The 12,478-nt window shown below is 44.1% G+C and overlaps 1 protein-coding gene across 1 annotated transcript in view; it reads left to right on the top strand.

Annotated features, from left to right (window-relative positions):
* LOC140718269 (C-X-C chemokine receptor type 3-like) overlaps nucleotides 1-12,478 on the top strand; it is a 64,220-nt gene that overhangs the window by 41,392 nt on the left and 10,350 nt on the right. Inside the window, 1 exon segment of the mRNA XM_073031783.1 lies at nucleotides 10,185-10,414. Within this exon segment, the coding sequence (XP_072887884.1) occupies nucleotides 10,379-10,414 (36 nt within the window). The 5' untranslated portion in view covers nucleotides 10,185-10,378.

The following is a 12,478-nucleotide window of genomic DNA, read 5'->3' as shown; positions in this document are numbered from 1 at the left end:
GTGGTCCTGTCTCTGGCACTGAGGTTGGACCCTCGACTAGGAAGGGGAGGAGGGAAGAGAAGAGAGCAGTATTGATAGGGGATTCTACAGTCAGGGGGGTGGATAGGAGATTTTGTGGGGAAGATCGGTAGTCTCAGATGGTATGTTGCTTCCCTGTTACCGGGGTCCGAGACATCTCAGATCGGGTGCAGGTTATTCTCGAGAGGGAGGGCAAGAATCCAGATGTTGTGGTCCATGTAGGGACCAATGACATGGGTAGGATGAGTGAGGGGGTCCTGCGTAGGGAGTTCAGGGAGTTAGGTGCGAAGCTGAAGAGCAGGACCTCCAGGGTAACAATCTCAGGATTGCTACCTGTGCCACGTGCGAGTGAGGCAAGGAACAGGAGGATTATACAGATTAATATGTGGCTGAGAGGATGGTGCAGGAGGGAGGGCTTCAGGTTTGTAGATAATTGGGCCTTGTTCCAGGGAAGGTGGGATCTGTTCCGAAGGGACGGTTTACACCTGAACTGGAGCGGTACTAACATTCTTGAAGGGAAGTTTGCTAGAGCTTCTTAGGGGGGGTTTAAACTAAATTTGCAGGGGGCGGGGATCCAGAATGTGAGAGAGGATAGCGAGAGGAAGAATAAAGGACAGGTGGGGACTACACGGTTCCAGAATATTAAATGTGTAGTAGAGGAAGGTGGGGCGGAACAAGTGATAAGAGGACTCATGTACAGCGGTCTGACGGAACATGGAATTAAATGTGTTGAAAGAATAAGTAAATTTAGGAAGGACAACAAAATTCTAGGGGCGTATAGCCCGATGGGAGTTCGGGGAGCTGGGTTAAGCACAATAGGCAGTGATTCAAACAGAGAGAGGAGAAATGGGTTAAAAATTCTATATCTGAATGCACGGTGTCAGAAATAAGGCGGATGAGCTTGAAGCTCAGGTGCGAATGGGTAACTATGATGTTGTTGGGATAACGGAGACATGGCTGCAGGGAGATCAGACCTGGGAAATGAATGTACAAGGGTATACGTGCTATCGTAGGGACAGAAATGTGGGCAGAGGGGGTGGGGTGGCCCTGTTGGTGAGGAATGAGATTCAGTCCTTTGCAAGGGGGGACATAGGGTCAGGAGAAGTAGAGTCTGTGTGGATAGAACTGAGGAACAGTAAGGGCAAAAGGACCCAAATGGGTGTTGTCTACAGGCCACCAAACAGTAGCATGGATATTGGGTGCAAGTTGAATAGGGAGTTAACATTGGCATGTGGCAAAGGTAATGTCGCAGTAGTTATGGGGGATTTCAACATGCAGGTGAACTGGGAGAATCAGGTTGGTGCTGGACCCCAAGATAGGGAGTTTGTAGAGTGCCTACGGGATGCATTCTTGGAACAACTTGTACGAGAGCCGACCAGGATCAAGACTATTCTGGATTTAGTGTTATGTAATGAACAGGATTTGATAAGTGATCTCGCAGTAAAGGAACCATTAGGAGGTAGTGATCACAATATGATAAGCTTTTATCTGCAATTTGAGAAGGATAAGGGCAGCTCGGAGGTGTCAGTGTTGCAGATGAACAGGGGAAACTATGGAGCCATGAGGGAGGAGCTGGCCAAAGTTGACTGGACAAATAGCCTAGCAGGAAAGACAGTGGAACAGCAATGGCAGGTATTCTTGGGAATAATGCACAATGTACAAAATCAGTTCATCCCCCAGAGAAGGAAGAATTCAAAGGGGGGAAAGGGGCCACAGTGGTCGACAAAGGAAGTCAGAGATTGCATAGCATTAAAAAAAAGGAAATATGACAGAGCTAAGGTGAGTGGGAGGACAGATGATTGGGAAGTTTTTAAGGAACAACAGAACTTAACTAAAAAGACAATACGGGGAGAAAAAGTGAGGTAAGAATGCAAGCTAGCCAGGAATATAAAGGAAGATAGCAAAAGCTTTTTTAGGTATGTGAAGAGAAAGAAGATAGTTAAGAACAATGTTGGGCCCTTGAAGAATGAATTGGGTGAAATTGTTATGGGAAACAGAGAAATGGCAGAAGAACTTAATGAGTACTTTAGATCTGTTTTCACTAAGGAAGACACAAGCAATCTCCCAGATGTATGGATGGGCCAAGGGCATAGGGTAACAGAGGAAATGAAACAGATTGACATTCGGAAGGAAACGGTGATGAGAAGACTGATGGGACTGAAGGCTGATAAATCCCCAGGTCCAGATGGTTTGCACCCTAGGGTACTAAAGGAGGTGGCCCTGGAAATTGTGGATGCTTTGGTAATCATTTTCCAATGTTGCTTAGATTCAGGATCAGTTCCTGAGGATTGGAGAATGGCGAATGTTATACCACTTTTTAAGAAAGGAGGGAGAGAGAAAACAGAGAACTATCGACCTGTCAGCCTGACATCGGTGGTGGGGAAGATGCTAGAGTCCATTATTAAGGATGAAATAGTGGCATATCTAGATAGCAGTGATAGGATTGGGCCGAGCCAGCATGGATTTACCAAGGGTAAATCATGCTTGACGAATCTGTTGGAGTTTTTCGAGGATGTAACCAGGAAGTTAGACGGGGGAGATCCAGTGGATGTAGTGTACCTCGATTTTCAGAAGGCATTTGATAAGGTCCCACATAGAAGATTGGTGGGTAAAATCAAAGCTCAGGGCATCGGGGGGAAGGCATTGACATGGATAGAAAACTGGTTGGCAGATAGAAAGCAAAGGGTAGCGGTGAATGGGTGTTTCTCGGAATGGCAGGTGGTGACTAGTGGGGTGCCACAGGGCTCGGTATTGGGACCACAGCTGTTTACCATTTACGTTAACAATTTGGATGAAGGCATAGAAAATAACATCAGCAAATTTCCTGATGATACTAAGCTGGGTGGCAGTGTGACATGTGATGAGGATGTTAGGAGAATTCAGGGTGACTTGGATAGGCTGGGTGAGTGGGCAGATGCTTGGCAGATGGCGTTTAATGTGAATAAGTGTGAGGTTATCCACTTTGAGAGTAAGAACAGGAAGGCAGATTATTATCTGAATGGTGTAGAGTTGGGTAAGGGAGAAATACAAAGAGATCTCGGAGTCCTTGTTCATCAGTCACTGAAGGTGAATGAGCAAGTGCAGCAGGCAGTGAAGAAGGCTAATGGAATGTTGGCCTTTATTACAAAGGGAATTGAGTACAAGAGCCAGGAAATCCTCTTGCATTTGTACAGAGCCCTGGTGAGACCACACCTGGAGTATTGTGTACAGTTTTGGTCTCCAGGGTTAAGGAAGGACATCCTGGCTGTAGAGGAAGTGCAGCGTAGATTCACGAGGTTAATTCCTGGGATGTCTGGACTGTCTTACGCAAAGAGGTTAGAGAGACTGGGCTTGTATACGCTGGAATTAAGGAGATTGAGAGGGGATCTGATTGAAACATATAAGATTATTAAGGGATTGGACAAGATAGTGGCAGGAAATATGTTCCAGATGCTGGGAGAGTCCAGTACCAGAGGGCATGGTTTGAGAATAAGGGGTAGGTCATTTAGGACAGAGTTTCTTCTCCCAGAGACTTGTGGGGGTCTGGAATGCACTGCCTCGGAAGGTAGTGGAGGCCAATTCTCTGGATGCTTTCAAGAAGGAGCAAGATAGGTATCTTATGGATAGGGGAATCAAGGGATATGGGGACAAGGCAGGAACCGGGTATTGATAGGAATTGATCAGCCATGATCTCAAAATGGCGGTGCAGGCTCGAAGGGCAGAATGGTCTATTTCTGCACCTATTGTCTATTGTCTATTGTCTATATATAAGTGATCACTGGAAAGATTTAGCCTAGACTTAAACATATATCACAAAGTTAAATAAAATAAAAAAAAATTCTGGGATTTATACATCCATCTATGAAATATCAGAATCAGAATCAGGTTTAATATCACCGACATGTGACGTGAAATTTGTTAACTTAGCAGCAGCAGTTCAATGCAATACATAATCTAGCAGAGAGTGCGAAAAAAATAAAATAAAACATAATAATAAATAAACAAGTAAATCAATTATGTATATTGAATAGATTAACATATGGTAATATGTAAGTACAAGGTAATAAGAATGTTTGATGATGAACTTCAATAAAAAAAATTTCAAAAAAACAGAAATGCAAGTAGTTGGTAAATGTGAAATGAGCACTTGGTAAGCAAAGTCTCGGCAACTTTGATCTCAAACATGAGGACCTGACAGCAAGATCTCCCCACGTTGCTCTGGAAAAATAGTCTACAATCAGAGATTCATCTTAGATAACTCTCACAGAGCAGAGCAAAGCACCTGATAGCTTTATTTCCTTGCAAGATGGCACCTTCCAGCACGGCTGGTTTTCCTAGAATCCTGATATAGAACCTTGTAACTTTATATACTCTAAAAGAGAACACACTAATAGACCTCAAGAAGCACAAGAGAAGAAAATAACCCTCACTTCTCCGTATTCAAATCCCACCTCATGCCACATCCTGTTGCAAACCCCACAGAGACTCTGAAGAGCTGTACCAGACTGAATAAGCATAAAAAAAGAACCTTAGAGAGTTGGGGCAAAATTTCTCCCGAGTGGGCTTTTTTTTTTGTTTCTCTCTTCATGCAGTGTCACATTGACCAAACTTGGTATAGAAACAGAAAATACTGGAAACGCCCAGCAGGTCAGGTGGTATCTGAGAAACAAAGTTAACACTCCGAGCCATTCAGCAGAACTAGGAAATGTTAAAAGCTGATTGTTGGAAGGGGTTTTAGGGTCCCAGTCCATAGCTCCCTGAAAGTGGCTGCACAAGCGGATAGGGTGGTAAAGGAGGCAAATGGGACGCTTGCCTTTATTAATCGAAGCACTGAGTTCAGGAGCCATGAAGCTATGCTGCAGTTTTACAAAACTCTGGTTAGACCTCATCTCAAGTATTGCATTCAGCTCTGGCTGCCTCATTATAGGACGGATTTGGAGAGGGTGTGCAAAATGCTGCCAGGATAGGAGGAGAAGTTGGACAAACTTGTCCTGCTTTCTCTGGAGTGTCAGAAGCTAATCAGAGACCTGATCGAAGTTCTTAGATGACAAGAGGCATCGATAGCATAGAAAACAAATATCTTTCATTCAGGGCCAGTATGTCTAGTACTTGAGGGTGTACATTTAAGGTGAGAAGGGGGAAGTTCAAAGGAGGTGTGTGGGATAAATTTTTGTGCACAGAGTGGTGGGTGTCTGGACTGTAGTAGAGTGGTGGTAGTGGAGACAAATACAATAGAGGTATGTGAGAGGCTCTTAGATATGTACATGAATATCCAGAGACTAGTCTAGTTTAATTGGGCATTTATTTGCATTCAATTAGCTCAGCAGAACGTTGCGGGCCGAAGGGACTGTCCGTGTGCTATGCTGCTCTATGTCCTGTGATCTATAAACCTTATAGATTTATAAGGTTCTGCCTTAGATTGCAGAAGAGGTGAGGTAGAATGGAGTGGTAGTGACTGAGAGAGACAATAATGCCCGACGGCAGTGGTGCTGGCTGGAAGAGAGTGTTGAAGACTTGTGGGTTGTAAGGAGCCTGGTCAGAAGATCGGAGGTTGCTCCATTGAGTTTACCTTGGGCTTTGCAACTACTTCCAGCAAAGCTGCCAAGCAGACTAGATGGGCCAAATGGCCTGTTGCTGGGCTTGTGGACTTCCAATAGCCATCTTTTCCCATTTGTAATGGGCCTGGCTTGTTCTGATGAAAGTTCAACAAACGACAACACTAATACTTTCTATGGATGTGACTCCACCTGCTGAGTATCTCCTACGTTTTCTGATTTTTTCCAAATTTCTGATTTCCAGTACCTACAGATTTTCTGCTCCTCAGAGTTTCAAAGTACCTTAATGTATCATTGTGATATATTAAGTGTATAGTGATATGTAAATTCAAGTTGGTTTTTGCTTCATACTTTCTCCATTATTTTATTTCTCCTCCACTAGGTCTCTGTCACATCTCATTGCTTCCTTCTCTCATCATTTTTCCTACTTTCCTCTGTACTCCCACAGTCGTGCTCCTCTTCTCATTTCACCAGCTGCAATTTCCACGATGGTGGGGGTGGTGGAATGATTAGGAGTGGGGAAGGGGGAAATGCCTTCATGCCCCCCAGAATTGGACAGTTCCACCCTGCCTCCAATCTACCCATTTTTGCTGGAACAGAGAGGCATGTCTGCTCTCAGGAGAGAGCTCACACACTTAAAGGTCTTACAAGGTTGACTGCACGCAACAAGAGCCCAACTACTTGGGTCTGCAGGCAAGGTTTTCCAGACCTTGGAAAGTGTCAGCTGAGTGAAAGTGTTTGGGTTAGATCCTGCAGGCAAATTCCTTTCCAGCACTTCTGGAGAAGCAGAAGATGAAGGATGGATTCCCCAAACTCACCTTCCCTCCAGGTGATTCATCCCCATCATGTGCACTGTGAACTTCAGCAATACTTTGTCCATTCACACCAATCTCACTGGCTCTTGATGCATCTGGGTGTTATCAGCTTTCTTTCTCTCTGTGAAACTGAGGAGGAGCAAGAAAACACTGTTGAGCGTGACGGGACTTGAAAGAGACTCAAACTTGCAGCTCTCCTGAAGACTAAAACCTTCTCTCCCTCCCTTAATCCAGACCTGACAGTGATCATCAGGACCTGAGGTAGCTGGGTGCTTGGAGCATGTCATGAAGTCATGAAAATACAACTCTATGACTCACCATAGGGCTGTCAGGTGTAGATTCACCATCCTGGCATTGGCAGTATGAACTCATGTGCCAACAATAGGACTATCCTCAAATCAAGAGTAGAGGACATGAGATTCATGGCCTTCCTATCAGTGATCTTGTATCTGGCCTGCCCCCTATAACTACAACATACCAATGTTTCCTGAAACAAGATTGAGTGTATGTGTTGGGGGACAACAGAGAGCTGGAGTAGGAGATATCTGAAAGTGGAGGAAAGTAATTCTTGTTTGAGGAGCTGGATGTCTATGAGGAAAATTTCTATGGAGAGTCCATGGCTGATTATCCCACGGCCATTGTTATGTGATGAATAGAGCGCTGGTGTCGTCAGTGGCTAAAGAAAGAAATGGGAAAGGGTCAATATGGTCCCTTTTCTGACCTGGTGAGATCATTGAAGTTCTTGCGACTTTGTTCTCATGTGCTGGTGAAGAGATAATTGGTAGTCAGTAGCAGTACAATCCTTCTCATCCTCCCAAAATAGCACGAGTTATATTTTTTCAAGTTTATTTTTACTGACACCTTGTAACATATGTCTCCTGATGTCAGCTTTCTCAAGTAGGATTGGTAGATCAGGAACTGGGAAATAGTAATATTGTGGTGTGTCTTTCTGTGGCAGACATTACTGCACATTACAGAGAATCAACTGAGTGAGGTCAGTACAACCACAATATCTCAACAGGTCAGACAGCATCTGTCGTAGAGGTAAATGGACTGTCGATGTTTCAGGTTGAAGCCCTTCGCTTGGACGATCTCGACCCAAAATATTGACCGTGTATTTCCCTCTGTTTTCCAAGCTGAGTTCCTCTAGCAGTTAATGTGTTGCTCCAGATTCTAGACTGCACTTTCTTGTGTCTCCTCTACCCTTGACCTGTTTAACATCCCAAACACTATTGGGAGATCGTCGTTTCTTTAGCAGTGGTCCAATTTTTTGGATGAAATACAGAACTGACCCTTGGTGTGAGCATGAAATGGTCCCAGATGATATGGGGCAGCAGTTCCATTTGTAACACCCATCACACTGGGTGTGAAATCTTCCAAGCACTAGATGATTGGCATGAAGTGGATTTAGAAGTTATGGTGACATGATTATGGTTATCTCCGTGTCTTTTTTTTAACATGGGCAAATATTCAATGTCCAAGGACTATTCTGAATTATCATTTCCTATTTTTGACAACATTCAAATCCCCCACATCCTTTCCTTTACATCAAATGCAGAATTGAACCTAACACTACAACACAATCACTCAGTATTTCCCCTTTTATAGTTGACATTTTAGGTCAAGAACCAGGGATGACACAGCTGTGCTCGAAGCAGAGAAAACAAACAAGTGTGAACATTTAAAAGTAGCACACACAAAATGCTGGATGAGCTCAGCAGGATAGGCAGCTTCCACGAAGAGGAACAAACAGTTGACATTTCAGGCCGAGAGACTTCATGAGGACCTAGTTATAAGTTAAAAAGTCAATGTTATGTGCACAGGTGCAAAGAAAACCTTATAGCAACATAATGGGGACATCACACCAGGTACCTGACAGTGAGCATACATTTTGGAAGGCCATAGTTCTAGGGTGAGTGAAGGAAACGGCCCTACAGCTGAGAGCCCATGGACAGGGGTGTTAGACTAGGAGATGGTGGATTAAGCTGGACTTGCCTTGCAGGTGCATCAGATGCCAGTGAGGCAGCTGTCTATTTTGCAATGCACCTGCTTTCCCTTCTCTTCGACCCCTGAAACAAAACCTGCTCAAGGTGCCAACAAGGCAGCTGGCTTGCCAGTTGCCACTCTGTTGTACCCAAGTGAGGCTGCATAGAGGAGAAAGATTACTTAGAATGAAAGATTAGGAGGCACTATGAGGAATGGTGGGCCAAGTGGCTTGAAAGTGCTGCTGAAGACAGTGAGGGATCATTTTATCTGAGAGAGTATGTCCACAGCTTGGCAGAGCTGAGAGCTTTGGGTGTCGGGGCTGGTTGGGTGGTGGGGATGGAGATGGAGATAGAGAGAGAGAGAGAGAAGACGAAAGAGGGGCGAGAGTGTGAGAGAGCAAGAGTGGGGGAAGGAGACGGAGAGAAACAGAGTGAGAGTGAGAGAGAGGGAGAGATGATGGAGAGAGGGAGAGGGGGAATGAAAAGGGAGAGAGGAAGAGAGAGAGAGAAAGCCAGAGAGAGGGAGAGGGAGAGAGAATGGGAGGGGAGAAGGGGAGTGAGAGAGAGAGAGAGAAAGAGAGAGAGAGAGAGAGAGAGAGAGAGAGAGAGAGAGAGAGAGAGAGAGAGAGAGAGAGAGAGAGAGAGAGAGAAGAGGGGGAGAGGGGGAGAGGGGAGGAGAGAGGAAGATGAAGAGAGAGAGGGAGATGGAAAGAGAGAGCAAGAGAGAGAAAGAGAGAGCGAGAGAAAGAAAGAGAGAGAGCGAGAGAGAGAGAGAGAGAGAGAGAGAGGGAAAGAAAAAGGGGAAGGGGGAGAGGGGAGGAGAGAGGAAGATGAAGAGAGAGAGGGAGATGGAAAGAGAGAGCAAGAGAGAGAGAGAGAGCAAGAGAAAGAAAGAGAGAGAGCGAGAGAGAGAGAGAGAGAGAGAGAGAGAGAGAGAGAGAGAGAGAGAGAGAGAGAGAGAGAGAGAGAGAGAGAGAGGGAGAATTGTCTTTTACAATGATTGACTGTATATCCAACACTAAAGTGAGACAGGAAGATTAACAGTCTCTGACAGTGCTGGAAATCTGACCAGCCTGTTTGATAAATCCGTGACCCTCACAGACATCCATGTGCAGCTTTAATTCTGTTTCTCCGTCTACAAACTGATGCCAGATCACTTGAGCATTTCAAGTATTTTCTCGATTTATTGCAGATTTTTAGCTTCTGGTGCAGGACATGATGAACCAGAAACACCGTTTCCCCTCCTTGTCCCAGCTCCCTTGTCTACCCACTGCTAATGGTTTCCTTCCACTCCTTGGCAATTTGCTAACTCTGACCATGATCATGACATCCTTAGTCTTCAAACAAGGTCGAAATCCAGCCTCTAGGCACTACCTCAGCCCTGGCTTAATCCTGCTCCTCACTGCAAGTAGAATTCACTCTTTCTTTTGCGTATGCTGCATTTCTTTTAACTTACTCATTATCTGTGTACTGTTCCAGCAGTGTTACGAACGAGGGCCAGTGTAATTTGCCTGTCTGGGCATCTTACACTCTTCCGGATTCAATGTTGAATTCTGCAGCTTTAGGTAATTCACTTCCTCCGTGTGTGTGTGTCACAACTATCCCATCCTGTCGCTGGTCATCCATCTGTAATATTGACTCAGTAACCCTCTGTCTCTGCTAGCACAAATTGACTTGCTGGGGGATTTCCTACCACTCTGCATTTTGCAGGTTTCTCTTTCCTTTCTTTGGCGTTCACCCTCTCCGTCTCACCTTCGGTCGTGCTATCCATCTCCGACTGAGCTCATTGATCTATTGACTGGATGACCCCTCGTATTATTTTATCCCCACAGCGGACCCGTCAGAGATAAAGTAGCCCTCCCATCTGCTCCAGTGAAGGACGACATCCGTTCACCTAATCAGGGATTGAAGCTGCTAACAGAACACGGGGACAGAGAGTGGTCAGGATCACAGTTTAAACTTCAACCTGGGAAGAGGATACACCAGTTCACACTTGGTCAGGTTGGACTTGATACACCAGGTCAGGATGAACTTCACACTTGGAACTGGCGAGAGGCAAAAGGTGAGTAGATTAATCTTGTGACTTCCCAGGAGGCAATAGATGCAGAGGAAACAGTGATCAATACATCAAAGGCTAGTAGGAGATGAGTAATTTCTGAATGAAAGCTAAGCCATCTGTAACGTAGTGGGAAAAGCCTTTGAATTGTTCCCTAGTCTGAATATAAGTAAAGTCCTGCATCTGGAGACCACTCAATGTGACCCTGTTATTTAACACCGCGTTACTTTAATAGTTGGTCAAATCCATCTTAAGTTGTTTCTTTTCCACTTCTGATAAAGACACTTTGGCCAGAAACTTTAATTCCTCGTTCTAGAGATGCTGCCCGAATGGCTGAGCTGTTTCTAGTTTTATTTTGGTTTCCAAGGATTTGCAATTTCTTTGAAATTCATTAATCGCAAAATAGTGCGGAGGACAAGACGGTAAAGAAGAAATTGACTTTGAAAGACCATGCTGCAAGAAGATAGGTAGAAATTCTGGTCAGTTTACCACATCCTACTAGCAGGACATTCATTCTGTTTTTGAAACTAAATGGTAGGCGATGTTTGTTTCCTGCTTGCTGTCTTGATACGCCTCTTGTCAACTCAATGGTATTAGAGAAGAGGAAGAGCTCAGAATTAGAAATAAAGCGAAGCAAGTAGATCAGTCTGTCCAAGGCCAGCATTACGACCTCCATGGGTTTTTCTGACTGGATGGAAGAGATGGTAAGTTTGATCTGACTAATTATGCAAAGCCAGCATTGATTTAAAAACTGAGTAGTTGTTACTGTGTGATCTCACCGGCTGTTCCTCGTAGATGGAAATGAAACATGGAACTGGCTGGCTAGCCACTAATTCAGAGAATTAATTTAAATGGGGTCCATAAAACCAGATTGCGGAAAGCAGGGAGAGAGGAAAGTCAAGATTATAGGGCTATTGTCACAAAAAAATTTAACTGGAAAAACTTAATGGATCAAGCAGCATCTGTGGAAGCAAAGGAATGGTTGACATTTTGGGATGTTACACTAATTACCTCTTTGACTCCACGGAGACTACTCGACTCACTGAATTCTTCCAGCACTTTAAATTTTGTTCTGGATTTCAGCATCTCAAGTCTCTATTTGGACTAATGGTACAAGCATGGCCACGAATTCAGTCCTCCTGTGTGGAAGAATTGTTCACAGCACGCGTGCCCAATTCCGGCAGGTTAATTTCAGTTTCTGTGGCTTGTTTAATGAGTATCAGCATGGTTTTATTATACATTTTATAATTTTGCTTTGCAGCCATTGCAGGGAAAATTACCCTCTATTGACTGAGATGAAGGTCCTTTCTTATCTTTGGGGTTGCTTTGCTGTGAAGTGGGTGATCACGCACCGTAGTGATTTTCCGATGACTCCTGATTCTCTATCGGCTGCAATGGGTGACTGGTTTAACCATTTTACACAGTCGTCTGCAATTACTATATTATATGCTAGTGATACTGAAACATTGTGGGGAGATTTTCAGTTTCCTATTTCCAGTTTGAATACTTATTTAAAAGAAATGGTTCAAATTTTGACAGCAGCATTTGAAATCAAACTTGTACCTTTTCTGCTTTACATAATTGGTAATTTTATATTTTATATTTTTGCATAAATAGCAACAAAAGTTACCAATGATTCCTGCAAGTTGCTAATTACATGAACATGTTTTATGAAGATTTGCACATTTAAAAAATTGGCATTCCCTTTCATTGGGGCTGGTAAAGCTAGTCAAAGTTCTGACGTATTCTATCACAATAAGCAAAAGATTGTGTCTGTACTTACAATTCGGACATTCAGGAAGTCACAAAGAGCGAATAAGGTGGGAAGGCAGAGTTGTTCCAGTGATTGCTTCTCAATGCATTTGTGATTCACACAAGGGGTCAATAACAACACATATGCCATTCAGCATTCCTGAAACAAAAAAGCGGATACTGGAGACACTCAGTATGCCAGGCAGCATCTACGGAGTGAAAAACAGTCAACATTTCAGATCAAAACCGCTTTGTCTGAACTAGCAAAATGATAAAAAAAAAGTTTGATGTAAGTTGCAGACAAGTGTGGTGCGGGGG

Source organism: Hemitrygon akajei, chromosome 29, assembly GCF_048418815.1.
Source record: "Hemitrygon akajei chromosome 29, sHemAka1.3, whole genome shotgun sequence".
Classification (NCBI taxonomy): Eukaryota; Metazoa; Chordata; class Chondrichthyes; order Myliobatiformes; family Dasyatidae; genus Hemitrygon; species Hemitrygon akajei.
This window is presented reverse-complemented; position numbering and strand designations above follow the sequence as displayed.